The sequence below is a fragment of the Dermacentor variabilis genome, chromosome 4 (assembly GCF_050947875.1).
Source record: "Dermacentor variabilis isolate Ectoservices chromosome 4, ASM5094787v1, whole genome shotgun sequence".
NCBI lineage: Eukaryota > Metazoa > Arthropoda > Arachnida > Ixodida > Ixodidae > Dermacentor > Dermacentor variabilis.
The window spans coordinates 56,035,724-56,050,599 of record NC_134571.1 but is presented as its reverse complement, the minus strand read 5'-3'; the positions used below and the strand labels follow the sequence as shown (position 1 = coordinate 56,050,599).

General features: G+C 45.3%; 1 protein-coding gene across 2 annotated transcripts in view; it reads left to right on the top strand.

Annotated features, from left to right (window-relative positions):
• The window catches only part of LOC142579190 (glutamate receptor 1-like), a 266,702-nt gene extending 256,362 nt beyond the window's left edge, over positions 1 to 10,340 (top strand). Inside the window, exons 15-17 of one of the 2 annotated variants that reach the window (XM_075689158.1) lie at positions 1,142 to 1,279; positions 7,564 to 7,659; positions 9,723 to 10,340. In XM_075689158.1, coding sequence (XP_075545273.1) covers positions 1,142 to 1,279; positions 7,564 to 7,659; positions 9,723 to 9,803 — 315 coding nt within the window. In that variant the 3' untranslated portion in view covers positions 9,804 to 10,340. Of the gene's footprint in view, positions 1 to 1,141; positions 1,280 to 7,563; positions 7,677 to 9,722 lie in introns of both variants that reach the window. The other variant, XM_075689159.1, reaches the window with a different exon arrangement.
• The last annotated feature ends 4,536 nt before the right edge of the window (positions 10,341 to 14,876 follow it).

Sequence of the window (14,876 nt, the reverse complement as noted above, 5' to 3'; positions counted from 1 at the left end):
CGATGATGTGCTACATATGTCCATTAGTTAGCTCACGTCGTTTACAGTGAATGCACAGAATAACCACTAAGCACTGATAACAATAAGAGGTCCGCCCACCTGAAGAGTCGGTGCACATCGGACAACATCTGTAGTCACCAGAGATAGATTATATTCTAAGTAAAGATGCGCGGCTACTTCGCGGACGACGCTGAGATTTTATTTGTCTTAAGAAATGAAATGATAGGAAAGGTGTCAAAGGCAAATGGAAGAAATGTTAGAATGGAATGGCTATTCGCATGCCTAAGGTGTGCAGTTAGAAGTTTGCACAAGTCCAGGGCAAATTTTTAACACCTGCATTACTATAGCATTATCGAGCGCTGAACCTGATTTCACATATAATTTGGTAGACATCGCACAAAATTACCCTAGATTACGCAGAAATCCATAGGATTGCAAAACGCTCGATAAAACAGCCATTCGCTGTATACGACTTTAAGCACTGACCCGTAGCACGGCTCAGCTCACATCAGGCAAGCGGGACACGTACCAGCTCAAATTGAAGAACGGTATTGTCTGCAAAGCAGCACAAACCCGCAACAATATATCCGAAATTGTATATCAATCATAACGTTGGTGTACTTCGTGGCACAGAACTGACGACAAAGCACGCTTATATGCAGCAACTTGTGGAACAAGTGGTACTCTGCGTGTTTCCGCAGAATTTATTTGCTATATTCAGTATCGAACGCCATTCATATTCAAGACAGTCAATTGTCATTGTTCTCCACCGAAATCAACACGAAGAGATTGCATTTTTTGACAGGGGGAGTTGCCTAGCAATTCTTAACAAGCCAGTTCTAAAGCCAATAGTTATTTGAGTACCTAGGTACAATGTGTTTCCTTTTATGTCCTATGACCCTGTAAATTGTGCCACTCAGAAAGGAATCGAATGAATAAGAATTAAAACTTTGAAGCTATGTTATACTGAGCTATTTTTCAACGATCTTAAGTGTGTAGATCTACTTTTCATCAAGATGACGCAAGAGTCAGCAATGCGGCACTTGTTTCGCGCGCTGTCTTTGTCCACAGAGAAACGAATGCGCATTTTTTACTGCTTCGAGCAAACTTGAACAGCGTGACTGGCTCCCTTTCCCGCCAGGAGTCGACACAGAACGAGTTGACGCTGAGTAACGTCGCCGGATGCTTCTACATTCTCATCGGTGGCCTCGTGCTAGCTATGGTGGTGGCCCTGCTTGAGTTCTGCTATAAGTCGAGGCTGGAGGCATCCAGATCTAAGGTAAGTACGCACACGCTGGGCGCCGACGACGACGACTGAGGGCATCTTTATCGCGGAGTGATCTCGGCTATGCACTACTACCGCGCCCAGCACACGTGCCGAAGAGCGCGGGAGCCTCGTGCGCCTGTGCACAGTTGCGTCATCTAGCCGAGGTCGCCTGTTCAAGACAATTTATTCCGCGGAAAGCGGTGCCTTATCGACAGGTCACCGCTAGTCGCGCTGCCCTCTGTGCAGCGATGGCAGCCGTTGCAGTGAGCGACCAGTTACCTAATGCGGCAAGACGCGCCTCATATTGGGGACTACTTTGGCTCCCCTGAAATAGAGTAGTATGCCTGATCAGAGGTACAGTGAAAACCCATTGCATATAGCGAAAGCCACGAAATCGCAGAGACAGGCCTTATCCGGCAACGCATGCTCAAAAGGGAGTTAATATCTCAAAGTAGCTTTAGCCGAATGCTGTAGGCGGTGTAAATGCACTTCGAAGCGCACCGCTCCCGCGCTCGAGGAAGGTGTACCGAGGTCTATATACACCACGTGCCCATACGCGTTTTCGGAATATGTCATGCTCAAGAGAGATCGGGTTCATCGTTGGCACAGTCTCTGTAAAGCTATATCGTTGTTCTTTGCCACACCTTTCGTCCACTGTTATCGGATTTCCTAAATGTGCTAAGTTTAACCGTCTACCGTTATGCACAAAAGCTTAGCGAGCTACTGAGGTCATTCGTTCTCAGATCATATTTCCAGACATCTTATAGCTAGGTTTGTCCGTATACAGTTAGAGAGGAGAAATGACTATGCATCATCGAAAGTATGGCTACTGTACGTGTGAGATTTTCAAACCACCAAACCAGGTTCTTGAGTTTTCAAACAAGAAAAAAATTAGCATGACCTGGGAAATCGTTACGCTATTCATACACAAATACAGTCTCGAAACTTGGCTAAAGGAAAAGTTGGATCTGTGAGACGGATCTTATATCTTTTTAATTGGGGTGCAATAGGCAGTGACAATGAACAAGAAAAATGCGAATGTTAAACAATAACAGAGATGGATGAAGCACGAGTCCCATGAAGATAAATCTGACAAACAAAATCGTAGGTGACGCAGGATATTAAATACATTTGTGTTTCTACGGGGCAATAAAAACGAAGCGTTCTACCTAGTAGCTTACCAAATATGAATACCGGCTGCATGACGTTACAATTTTCACAGCATAAAAGGAAATCAAAAGAATCAGATTCAATAAGCAGAAGCCTATGGATAGCCACGCATCGCAGAAAAAAAAATATTTTGTATGGCATCCGCGGAGGTGGCACACGAGAAAAAGAGCAAATTTAGCCTTCGGCTCGTGCACGAGCGATAGTCGAGCCGCTTATAGCGTCATCAATTTTGCACAACGGGCAAAGCGCAAGAAAAGAATCTGTATTGTGTGACTGCTTCGCAATTACTCCTTGTTGGATCGCATTCCCCGTGGCCGCAACCTTCCCGCGCACTTCGACTTTTCATAAATCACGCTGGTTTCACTTTTCCAGTCTTTCCTTCCCTTGCACTCTGAAGAACCACGTTGTTCTAAATTCTAGGGAAGCGAAAGCTTCCGACAAGGGTAACAAATGTGTTTGAGCTCAGAATTCTGCATCTTGCGAGGCCTTTACGAGAAGTCATTCGTTATGTAAGTAATCACCCCTTATAGTTCCTGTGTGTAGCTTGTTACTGTTAAATATTTGTTTTTTTTTTCTAATTGTAAGGGGGTGTTTGACATTTCACTCTTAGAAAGTCATTTGCTAATATATATGCATATATATATATATATTTTTTTTTTCGTAAATGTCCGTGTCTACCTGGAACTGTCGACGCTCCCCTCCTAATTGTCTTCTCCACACTCGCAAAGCTGGTATTAATTCTTGACTTGAATGCACTGGTACGCCGACTGCACACGCTCCGTACCATAAACTATAACTTGTGTAAGACTCAGATAGACGTATCTTGTATTTTATTGTTATCATTACAGCAGAAAAAAACGTGTTTTATATCTGTATGTGTGCATATTGACCACGCCAATTTGCCCCCATGTTACGCTCGTCTCTATTTCCCTCTTCCATGGAGACGTAATGAAACATAACATTTCAATTTATATCAGCTTTATTTCCTACATTGCGCTTATGTCTCTACCATCTGCCGCTTTACTTTAGCACCCGCTGGCTGCAGCTATCTTGCCGAACTAATTTTCCTTCTTTATCCAATTTAATAAACCACTTCTGAAGCCCTTTCATTTCCGAGCGCTGTGCTGCACCGGAACCACCACCACCGCCGCCACCCACTTCTCATAACCGTCGCGGACGAGTTAAATTAAAGCTAGTACCCTCAGCTTCCCGCCTTGCTTCCCACAGGGGTGAAGCGAAAAGGCGGGAGTGAGAATAATTCTCGCCGCGTAATCCGTTTTGGCAGCGATTACGAGTGCGCGCCGCGGTTGGCGACGGGAGGGAAGCGCTTCTTTGGTTCGTTCTCCGCTGCATGCAGGTCTGTTCACGTGCACGTCTTCTGTTCTATGTGAGGCCAGAAACTCTTGCATCGCCTTGTTTTCAATCCCTCTCGCTTTATGTCCATCACGGTGCCATCTTTCCTTTGTCACACCCCTCCTCCCCTCTTTTCGTAATATGGCGAGGGTGTATAGGAAACCGGGGTCTCGACTCGCTTTGTTCGCCGTGCGTTTCGAAAACAGCCAGCTCAGCAGAGACAGCAAGATCTTCGCGGCGGGAAAGGTGCCAGGGCTGGCGGCGCGCAGGCGTGCCCTTCTTTAGGAACGGCGGGAAGAAGGTGAAGAGGAAGAGCTCGCGAAATAATGCGAAAAGCGGGAACATCATGCTACAGTTTCGCTTGAATAATTCATACAACCCTCCTCGCTCGCAACGTCCCACGCCGCCCGCCTTCTGTACCGCTGTACTCGCCTTTTCCTTTTTCCCATCAACCGCCCTTCCTCGTTCTTAGCCATGCTCTCTCTCTCTCTCTCTCTCTCTCTCTCTCTCTCTCTCTCTCTCTCTCTCTCTCTCTCTCTCTCCTTGGACGCACGGGCACGCACAGACGCAGAACCGGGACGGAAGCGCATTTATCATCGTCCTCGCTTCCACTGTTGCCGCCGCTTTGCTTTGCTATACGTCCGTGACTGTTTCCTGGAAAGCGATGTATGAAATCGCCGAGCTAGTCGCCGCATCAATTTCTTATTTCACGTTCTTTCTTCGCGCTGCTTCGCATGTGTTGTTCTTTTTTTTTTTCCTGCAGCGTCTTCTGCACAGGGCGCCAGATAAGACACCGAACCATCGCTCCCAGAGCGCTTTGGCGTTTTGCCGAAGACAATGGCCTCCTTTCTACGTCCCTTCCTTTCCACGGTCTCTGTCTGTCTGTCTCTCACTCTTAAGAAGATGAAAAGTGGAGTGATATCCGCACGATTTCGGCCTGACGGTGGACTGATCTTTGTTTCTGCAGCCAGCAACCTTCGCAGTTTGTCTCCACTGTCATTCCTCTCCTAGTGTGATGTGATCGGCAAAGGTGGAAGAGGAGGAAGGAAAGAGGTGAAGAGAAAGAGGAGAAAGGAGTATTAGGGCGAAACTTGCAGACGCGGCACCTCAGAGATGATGAACGCTTTCTGCCACTCACGACAGTAAAAGGGCCGCCGCCACAGCGGCCGCCGTTTTACGAAATTGTTCAAGGCAACGATGACGTTTGACCCCGGAGGGACAATTCCTTTACGAGTTGCTTCCCACCTTCGACCTTTTCTACGAGTTGTCCCCACGCTGCCACGTTATTGCTTTTCACCCTCGCTGCGGCTGCTCCCGAAGGCTATGAAAGTTGCAATAGGTTTTCCGCAGAAATAGACGGTGTCTCTAATGGGTGACTAAGAAGGAGAGTCATTTTATTCCTTGCTGTAGTCTTTCGTGCTCCTGGTAAAAGGCTACAATTCGTGAAAATATTACGACCAAGATTGTTATAACTTCGGTAGCATTGGGAGAAAGACCAATGTTGGCCCACTACAGTGAAGCAGGTAGTCCATTGCATCGGTAAACGGTGCCAGATAGCAAGAGGGACAAGAAAAGGAGACGGGTACGACAGCAAGGCGTACTAACAACTGCATGTTTATTCCTTGGACGCGCAGAATAAATACTGGTTGTGCAAGAATGAACCGAAGACACGCACGAGTACAAAAGGAAGTAAAAAAAAAAGAACAAGCCTCCTATGCATGCATACGTACGCGTTCTTGGCCCTCGCTTTCTGTGGCGCCGTTTTCAGCTGTAATGAACCAACTAGCCCAATAATACGTTTCAACTAGTCCAATAAAATTACCGGGCAATGCACTGCGGTGCAATACTAAATCTCTAAGTAAAGGTCATGCATTATTGATGGACGATGCAATACACGTGATTTCATAAGCAACGAAGGCCATTCTACTGATGTGTATTAAAGAACACAAACACCGGTTGATAATACGACAACAACATTTCCCGCTTATTTGAATCATATCCTGAAACAAAGCGCGCACTTAAAATCAGATATAAAGAAAAGCAGTGCAACCCGTGCTAGCTACCGGAGGCCCTAAATTTCACTATTACCAATCGTACTCCCAAACCAATTTTGTAACATTAGGATCCTCCTCAAAAGCGCCCTAGTGTTTCTTGCTTTGCGACATCGTTTTCTCTTTTTGTTATTGTTTTACTTCCTTTGAGCGTAAATTCGTAAAACAATACAGTACAATAAAAGTTTATTCAATATTTAATTCAAGTTCTAATAACAGCCTTTACTTGCAATAATAGGGTTGAAAACTAATAACCTACATTTTTAATAAGCATGCTAAGGTATACGATAGGCGTGAGTTGGTTTATTTAGTCACAAGAGGACTAGTTCAGCTTGTTAGCAACTGAACTGGTCTACATGCATGCAACGCTTTCACATGAGACACTGCTGCTTACGCAATTTTCGAAACACAGAAGTCGCGGAGGAAACCTAAGATGCTTCTAGGATGTAACATGCGACCACAATTTAAAAAAAAAGAATGTACAGCATATCTAGCACAAACAAGCGTATATTTCACCCTCATATTCACATAAACACAAATAAGCGGCAGAAAAAGAATTCACAGACGATTACGATACTCCTTCATGCGAGATTTCAGCGCAACTATATACATGTTTTCATTTCGCGATATATAGGCTGGCGCGCACAATCTGTCTCGTGCGGCACGTTGCAAACGGAGCGAAGTATGACACGACTGCCTCGCTAATCGGGAAATCGCGAGAGGCAGCCCGCGGGTGACGCGTGGGCGCGACTAACAGCAGCCGCCGCAGACAGAGCTCCACTCATGCAGCGATTTGTTTCCATACACGTTTGTTTCCATAGACGACACGCGCTACTCTGGCGCCATCTCGTAGCCATCATCGCCCCACAGCCCGTCTTGCGTGGCACTATGCTTTTCTATTCATGCTTTCGCCATACCCTCATCCTCCGCTTTCCTCCTCGCGCTGTCTTCGGTATCGCCGTCTTTCATCTCCCGCTGCGTTCCGCGTTCGCTTTCATCCTTCACTGTGCTCCTTCACTCGGTTACGAGGTACAATGCCAACGCTCGCCGCAGGAACGGGCGCTTAGGAGTTCAGCTCTAAAATTTTGGGGGGAGGCTTCTACAGTCATCTATCACAGGGCTGCTTACTCTAATGAAACATATCGTGCTTTCTCAGAAGGTCTGGTTTGCACGAGCGGCTTTGACTCAAGCACTGTCTGTGCATGTCTCTAAACCCTCTCTCTCCCTTCCCTCTCCCTTCCCTCTCTTCTCCTTATCCCTTCCCCCAACATAGGGTAGCCAATCAGACTCTTGACTGGTTAACATCCCTGCCTTCCTTCTCTATCTCTCTCTCTCGTGCTGCGAACATGGATCAATGAAAGAGAGACAACTTGACGATTCTTGGGCAGATCTGCAAACACGTGACTGGGGCTAAAGTTTACCGTGCACCGCTGTCAGGCGCGGTGTCACCGCTTACCTAGAACGAGTGAGCTGTGTGAAGGCATTTGAATGCGTGACGTTGCTCGTTCACTTCCGCATCGACCACATTTACCGTTCTGCTCTTTCTCCCTCTCTATTCCCTCCTCTCTCTTTCTCTCTCTCTTTCTCTCTATCTATCTTCTCTCTCTATGTCGTTTTTCTGATAATTTCTTCTCCTCTTCCAGCGTGAGCTAGCCCCCCAACTGGGTTCTCTCGTATTACTGCCTCTTTTACAATCTCTATTTCTCTCTTCTTTCTCTGCAGATGAGCATGTACGACGCCATGAAGGCAAAGGTCCGCATGTCAATCACAGGCACGCAAAATGGAGACCGCGGCATAGACCATGGAGAGCGAGGAAGGGTACGCCAGGATACTCTGTAATTATGACACCCCCTCTCTTTTTTGTGTTCGTTCGTAGCCACCCCTGTAGACACCCCTGCACACATACAGGTCAGCTGCTCGCGATGATTCTGCCATTGCTGTTTAACACAACGTTCATTCGCTCACAGCAAGCACGAAATACGAGAATGTACGGCAGCATTCTAAAAGGAAAAGTGGGTTAGACTAATCGAAAACCGTGGCCACAATGCATTTTTTACGCTGAAGTGATTCTTCATCACAGACTCCGGTCTATAGTAATAGTTACCTTGCTATTAGCTAAGGCTTGCCATCCAAAGACAGACAGTCTCTATGAAAGAGCAGCTCTGTGAGGGCAAAAGCTGTTCATGGGACATTAAGAAAGAAATAAGATCTTGATAAGTAAACTACATTTCTATAACACAAGAAAGTCACTGTTGCAGTGAGAGGCAGTTTGATAAGCGGGAAAGGAAGCAATATTCAAATTCACCAAGCTCAAGTTTCTGCACAAGCCAGCCGTGACGCAATGATTTCTGAAGCCATCTGCTCAGGTCTAGTCAATTTTTGTCGGTAACGATGGACTGCATTGTATCGTAAAGGAAACAAATACTGAACTTAGCAAATATTGGGAACATTCACTGCGCCGAAATGGCCCAGATACGAGAAAATATTTACTGGCGCTAAGGTTCCGGCGTGTAGTTCGAAAAATTAAAGTTTGGACATCGTTTTTCATATTTAGCGTAGCGCCACCGTTAATGTGTGGCTAGGAGTACGAAAGTAGTCCGAAAAGTGGAGGAAAAGCGTACTTGGCTTCCGGCTAGACCATCGCCATCCAAGAGATTATTCCTCAGTTTTCGTGAACGCGCCGGCGTTCATGGACATGCTGAAGTGACTAGCGCAAGAATGGACACGGAACACTAAAAAGGCGGACAAGCGAGGACAAGCGCTTGTCCTCGTCGCCTTTTTTAGTGTCCCGTGTACACTCTTGCGCTAGTCACTTCAGAATGGAATACCAACTATCCCGGTCTCACACCCTGCTCCATGGACATGCCAGCTTCCCTCAATAAATGTAGCCGCTCATCTTCTCTCAGCCGTCACACCAGTAAAAAATAGCTTACAGCGAAATTAACGAACACATCGTTTTGAAAGAATGCTTTCATTCTAAGTTAGCTCGGTGTTTCCCTTTATTGTACCTTTAATACGTGCGACACAGCGCGCGGTAGGAACACGGCCATGGACATACAAGAATGCCAACATCGTCGGAATTACCTCATAAGCAATGGATCTAGAAACACAAAAAGAACCGAAGCGCAATGTTTCCCAGAAAAAAGTAATTTCGCAGCAATTTCTCTAATTTTCTGTTCTAAATATTTCTCTGTGGTTTGTTTCTCTGTAGTCTGCCTCTTTAGAATTACAGTTGTTTTGTTATGTCTCGTGAAAGACTTTTCGTTTCAAAATATTCTCGGCTTTTATTTTATTTTATGCTTTGCTGTGCCCTGTAATTGTTATTAGTGTATGTATTTTTCCCTCATTTAGTTGCCTTGAACGAAGGGCACGTCCTGCAGTTCTAGTGTTCATCCCTTCCTTTCACTTCCACCTGTAGATTCTACTTTTCTGTATATACACAATTCTTGCAACAAAGCCAACTTTACAAGCAATAAATTTGCTCATTTTTATGTCAAAGGGCGCAGCCGGTGCCATTCAACGAGGACAACACCTCCTAAACGCAATATCATAAAATAAGGTTCACAGGTGACTATAATCGCTGGTTCACGCACATTTTGCGAGTTCTTATGCCGCAAGTGAAAATATAATGATAATAGGAACCCCATAAAGTTAACGATTCCGTAAGCATAAAAAGGTCTACTTACATACTCGGATTTTGCATTTTTGTTACCTTCCTTCCCGACGTGCCTCAGTAACTCTTCGTCATTAGGAATATTGTTAGGGCAGCACACACCCCTTGCACGTTGACGGACCACACTGATCTGCGGAAGTGGTCATCTCACCGCCATTTCTTTCTTTCTTTCTTCTTCCCTCCACCATTCATGCCTGCCCTCTGACAGCTCTATAATCCGGCGCCTAACCTAGGTCAAGTTGACGGCTTCGGAGAGTACCCGGGAGTCAACACGCACACTCAAGTCTAAAACTGCAAGTTTCTTTTGGCACGCTGCCACACAAGAACGCTAAGCGCGCATGCGCACAGAGCGATTCCGGGAACGTGTTCTCGCGCGACTACGATGAGACGGCGAAAAAGAGATCGATCCGAGACGCCTGGACCGCCTCCGGCGTCAACGACAACAGGAGCAACCACCGTGCCATGAAGCGACGTGGGCTGCGTCTTCTTCCCCGGGATCCCTCACCGTTTGTGTGCGGGGGACACTCTCGAAGCTCGTCGTGTATGCGTGAATGTGAATGCTTTCTCACGCGTTGGCCGTTGGGACCACTTATATTCCTCGGCGCTGAAAGAAACTCCTGTTTGTTGGTTGCGTTTCATGGGTTTGTTGTTTCCTGTTTCACGATGGTCGCGAAGTGCTCAAGGGTTCTTACTTTGCTTGTTTTTCTCTTACCTTTCCTTGCACCATCCTGTCCATACAGTTAGAATTTGTGCATCAATTGTCAATTCCCATCACCCCTTTCTTTCTTTCTTTCTTTCTTTCTTTCTTTCTTTCTTTCTTTCTTTCTTTCTTTCTTTCCTTCCTTTATCATTTATTTTATTTTATTTTATTTTATTTGTTTCCGTGAGTCAGCGTTGGTATTCTGCAAATCAACAAAACTGTGGGATACACGAACAGCACAAACTGCTGAACTTATTCTCACAAGCTGTCTCCGTTTCAAATTGTTCTCTGGGAATGAAAATATGAAGAAAAAAGAACATGTGCGCCCAAATTCCCGCGTGCGTAAACAAAGAATTGCAGTCTTTAAGCATTACGTGCGTAAACTTAGTATGATCTTAACGTGCAACTTTTTTTTTAAAAGTCCCACCTTTTTATCGCGCTTAGGACGTCCAGGGTCTGTAATTTACTTTGACAGTTGAGATAACAATGGCTGACATAGGCGAAGGCCAGAAAGAAACATGATATCGCGCCACTGAACCCCTTCTGCTTGTTAGTTTCTATCATTCTGACAGCGTGCATTCCCGTTTCGGCGGGTTTATTGACGTTATCAGGCGCTTCACGCCATCATATTCACGCAAGCGCCCTTTACAACCATAGAAAAACAGGCATTTTTGTATCCAGACTTATTTTAGCTGTCCCGTGTTTCTTGTGGCATCTATAATTATGCATCGATACCAACTAGACCAGTTTTATACCTTGCCACCGAAGAGGTCTGATTTGGAAGAAGGCAGTCTGGCGAAGCTCGCACATTTAGGAGAGGCCCTCTTCAGCTAATTCAGCTACTGACAATTTTTATTTCTTTTGTTTATTCTAGCTTCATTACACAGTTGATGACATCGCAACCATGGGATGGGATCTCGATTTTTTAAGAGCGCTACAAACAACTGATTACATTTCTTTTAATACGACCGGTTCAAACCGAGCACCAAGTGAATCGCGGCTTCGTGGCATAAGATAAGCTGAGCAGCAGTACTTGTTACATCGCGAGAAACCAAATGTGGCGTTTTTTTTTTCTCATTTACACTTCAGTAGTTAAAGCAGATACACGGTACAAAACTTATGTCAGTGGCAGTAGTGCTGAGAGGAGGACAAGTAAGAGTGAAAAGAAGAGTAGGAAAAGAGACAGTTATTTGCAGTGTTAAAAAGAATAAAGGTTGCACGAGAGGGGTTGCCACGTGCACGGTCAGTACTACCCTGGCACGGCTTCGGGCGGTGCGCGCCATATAAGTACCCGGATCAGGCCGATTGCAGAGCCCATATACGCTTCTTCCTGTTTCACGCAGCTTCACAAGCGCCCACAAAGGGTTAATTTTCATTTCCTTTCTTTTTTTTTCTTTTCTGTGCTGTAGGCTAATTTTATGTGTTGGCCGTGTCCCACAGTTCCCATCGCCACATGGTAATTGTTACAAATCGTTCACGTTTTCTTTGTCTGTGTGTGTTTGCATGTTCCTTTTTAACACATGTCTGTCTGAAAACAATGCAGGGATTATGAGCTATATTTCCCCATAGAATGTTGAGCGCTCCTGCATCTACTTATTTCTAGAGGATACGAAGGCATCTCAACTGTCCAGCACCCTGGAAAAGTGGTGTTCGCCAGTTATGGAAAGCTCCACTTGTTGCTTGCGCTGTGTTAAAGTTACGCGCTACAAGAAGGTTAATGACAATTCACGAAAAATTTTTTACGCGAGATGACTCCGAAATCCGCGATATTTGAAGAGGTGTTCGAACTTAAGAACATACACTATATATAACTCCGATAATTGCCCCACAAAAAATACCGCGACGCACGCGATGGACACTTACTCTTTACTCTTAAGTCACAAAGAATGAGATTTCATTTCGCTGGTTGCAAAGTATGCCTCACTGCATTTCATATTGTGTGTGTATGTTCTTTTCGTTGTTTTATTTTTCTGTTCTAAAAACTATACCGCAGAGACATTTCCAAGGTATTTCGTAGCTTCGTGTAACCCCCGATCAGCTCTATATTTCTATTACAATTCCCTGCACATTGTAATTTTCTTTCATCATGCATAGTCCCCTATCTGCACCTGCCCCATTGACCGCGCTTGTTCCGCGACAAAATTGTTTGTGAGTATGCGTAAGAAAGAGAAATGTAAGCATACCCGCGCTTTTATACAGCCGCTCTTGACTGTCTGTACGGGCATCATGGAGTGTTTGGCACGTCGTCTCAACGTGCTTATGTTTACTTCAACACAGAGCCAACTGGAACAAAGGTGTTTTTGTTACCCATCTCGTCGGCAAGTTGCTCGCCTCCGTGGTTAACAAACGTAGCACACACTCTACTCCCTCGCAATGCTTAGAGTTTGGTCGTTCGCGTTTGTAGGATGGAGGCAAGCAGGTGCGCGCTGCATACACTCTTAAGAACCATGGGGTGCTGGCGAGTCCTGCGGCGAGACTTGCTAATTATTCCAGTGCTGTCAGCTTCCTCGATCGGAAGTAACATGCGGGGTACATATCTGACTTCATTTTCAAGAGTGTTCCACTCCCCAACGGTGTTATTTCACGTTGATTATGCCCAGTGGGGTTAACGTACACTCTACCTGGAAGTCCCATGGCCTCTCGAGCTTGTTGAAGGTCTGCTGGCACATATTTACGTAGTTGTGTTAACCTCACCGCAGGCGTTGCCCAAGTATATAAGGATCAAAGTTGGAAAGTAAAGATGTTGGAAAACATAACGCACTTTAATTTGATACTAAAGTCGTATCGCAAAGCCGGACCTGGCGTCATCGTCAAGACACAGAGCGAAATTCGCTGACGTCGTGTACCAATAAGGATATGTATGGTCGTATCACTAAAGAGTAATAATAAACAAGGGTTGTGCGCGAGCTTCACGTTTCGCTCGCTTGTAGCAGCCGCAGCGATCACAAGAATGTAGAGAGCCAGTGTATCGTGACACCATGACACACGCACGTCCTGATTAGTGAAACCGAAACTATGCTCTCATTCACAAATATCTGTAGGTTGCAGGTGAATAGCCAAGAACACTTACGAACGAAAGGGTCTGTGAACTCGGCCCCGGCTTCGTAAAGATATGTATTATAGCAAATTATTTAGGGTGTTCTAGCTCTCACCAGTACTTTTTCTTAACATTAAGATGGTTTGAAGAACTGTCATGCAAACAAAATAATGACGAGTTGAAAATGTCTTGTCGGTACTCTTTTATGTATGGAACAAGCAGCTAGTGCCGCCAAAGGGCTTGCCCGCGCTCCCTTGGTTCGTAGTGTGTACGCGAAACTTAAGTATCGCAGAGCTTCTATCACGGTTGCGCTATTGTGCTCGTGCGTGCATGTGCGTGTATGAGTGTATGTTGTTACATAGCAAGTTTATGCCACTAGTGTAATAATAAGCGTCTGTTTTTAACGTTGTTCAGTAACCAAAACAACTCCGCGGTGCTTCGACATGACACCAACATATCCTCCAATGCACAGTGAACAAAATATTGTACAGCGAGTTCGTGTACTCTTGACCCTTCTCCAGCTGCCGTCGGATGGTCCCACGTGACCCCGACGAAAGCTTGTAGTGCAGACAAGGCCACCGTTGTAAATACTACCATCGCTGTTTTTCACGAGTTGTTGCCGTTGTCCCCAGCAAACCCATTTTTAACGTGATGCCCACACCTTCTACTCCGTGTATAGATAGTGTAAGACATCACGTTGCCTTCGTGAAAGCTTCCCAGCGTCGCTGGTTCATTTCCACTCACCCGTCATGCCTGTCTCAAAAACTGTATGAGTAAGCGAATGTGCTAAAAAATTCTATATATACAACTTACATGCGGAAAGCCCCTGACAATGCATGACAAATCTTCCTTTCGACTTCACGTTTGTCAAATCATACCTTAGATCATACAAACCACTTATTTAGCAGGGACTGTTATCTTTGTGTGGCAATGGTTCCATTTACCCATGCGCGAGTCCTTCCACGTGTTGTGTACCCTTGTGTGGAGCTCAAATGTTTACCACAAGATATAACATAAGATTATTAACAAGTGGAATTCTTCTTATCATGTTTACTTATATAGCGACTAGAAAAAAAGAACGAGAGAAAGAAACATACAGGTGAAAAGTCTTGTCATGCTGCACATGCCCATCCATGACTCAGCTGTATGTAACCAAACGTAGCAAGTGCCGTTGAAACAATAATTTCTTCTCGATTTCCTAATCAGTTTAATTTTCCGAGTCACTCGAAGCTCTGAAGTTATGTGCGTCACTCCCGGCTTTGTACGCGTTTACGCGTGTTGCACAGCCGGATTAGGTCACTGTTTATTTTTCTTTTTTTTTCTCCTAGAAATGAGTGTGTAATACGAAAGCAGTCATATGACATGCAGGCACTCTCACGCTGCTGAGATGAAAAACGCAGAGCGCAGTCGGCACGGAAGGAGCTTGGAATCCAAGTATGGTGTTTGCGGTTGTGTTTTACCTCTGATCCATTTAATAAAGCAAAGAAAGGCTCGTAAGACTTTAAAGGCTCGTGCTTAAGAAATCAAGTCAGTAAGGTGATTTCAGTGGCATGAGGCACGTTATTTCATTCGAACACAACCCTGGCATAATCAGTGAAGGGTGCGGGCAGCTTGCTATCGACAGC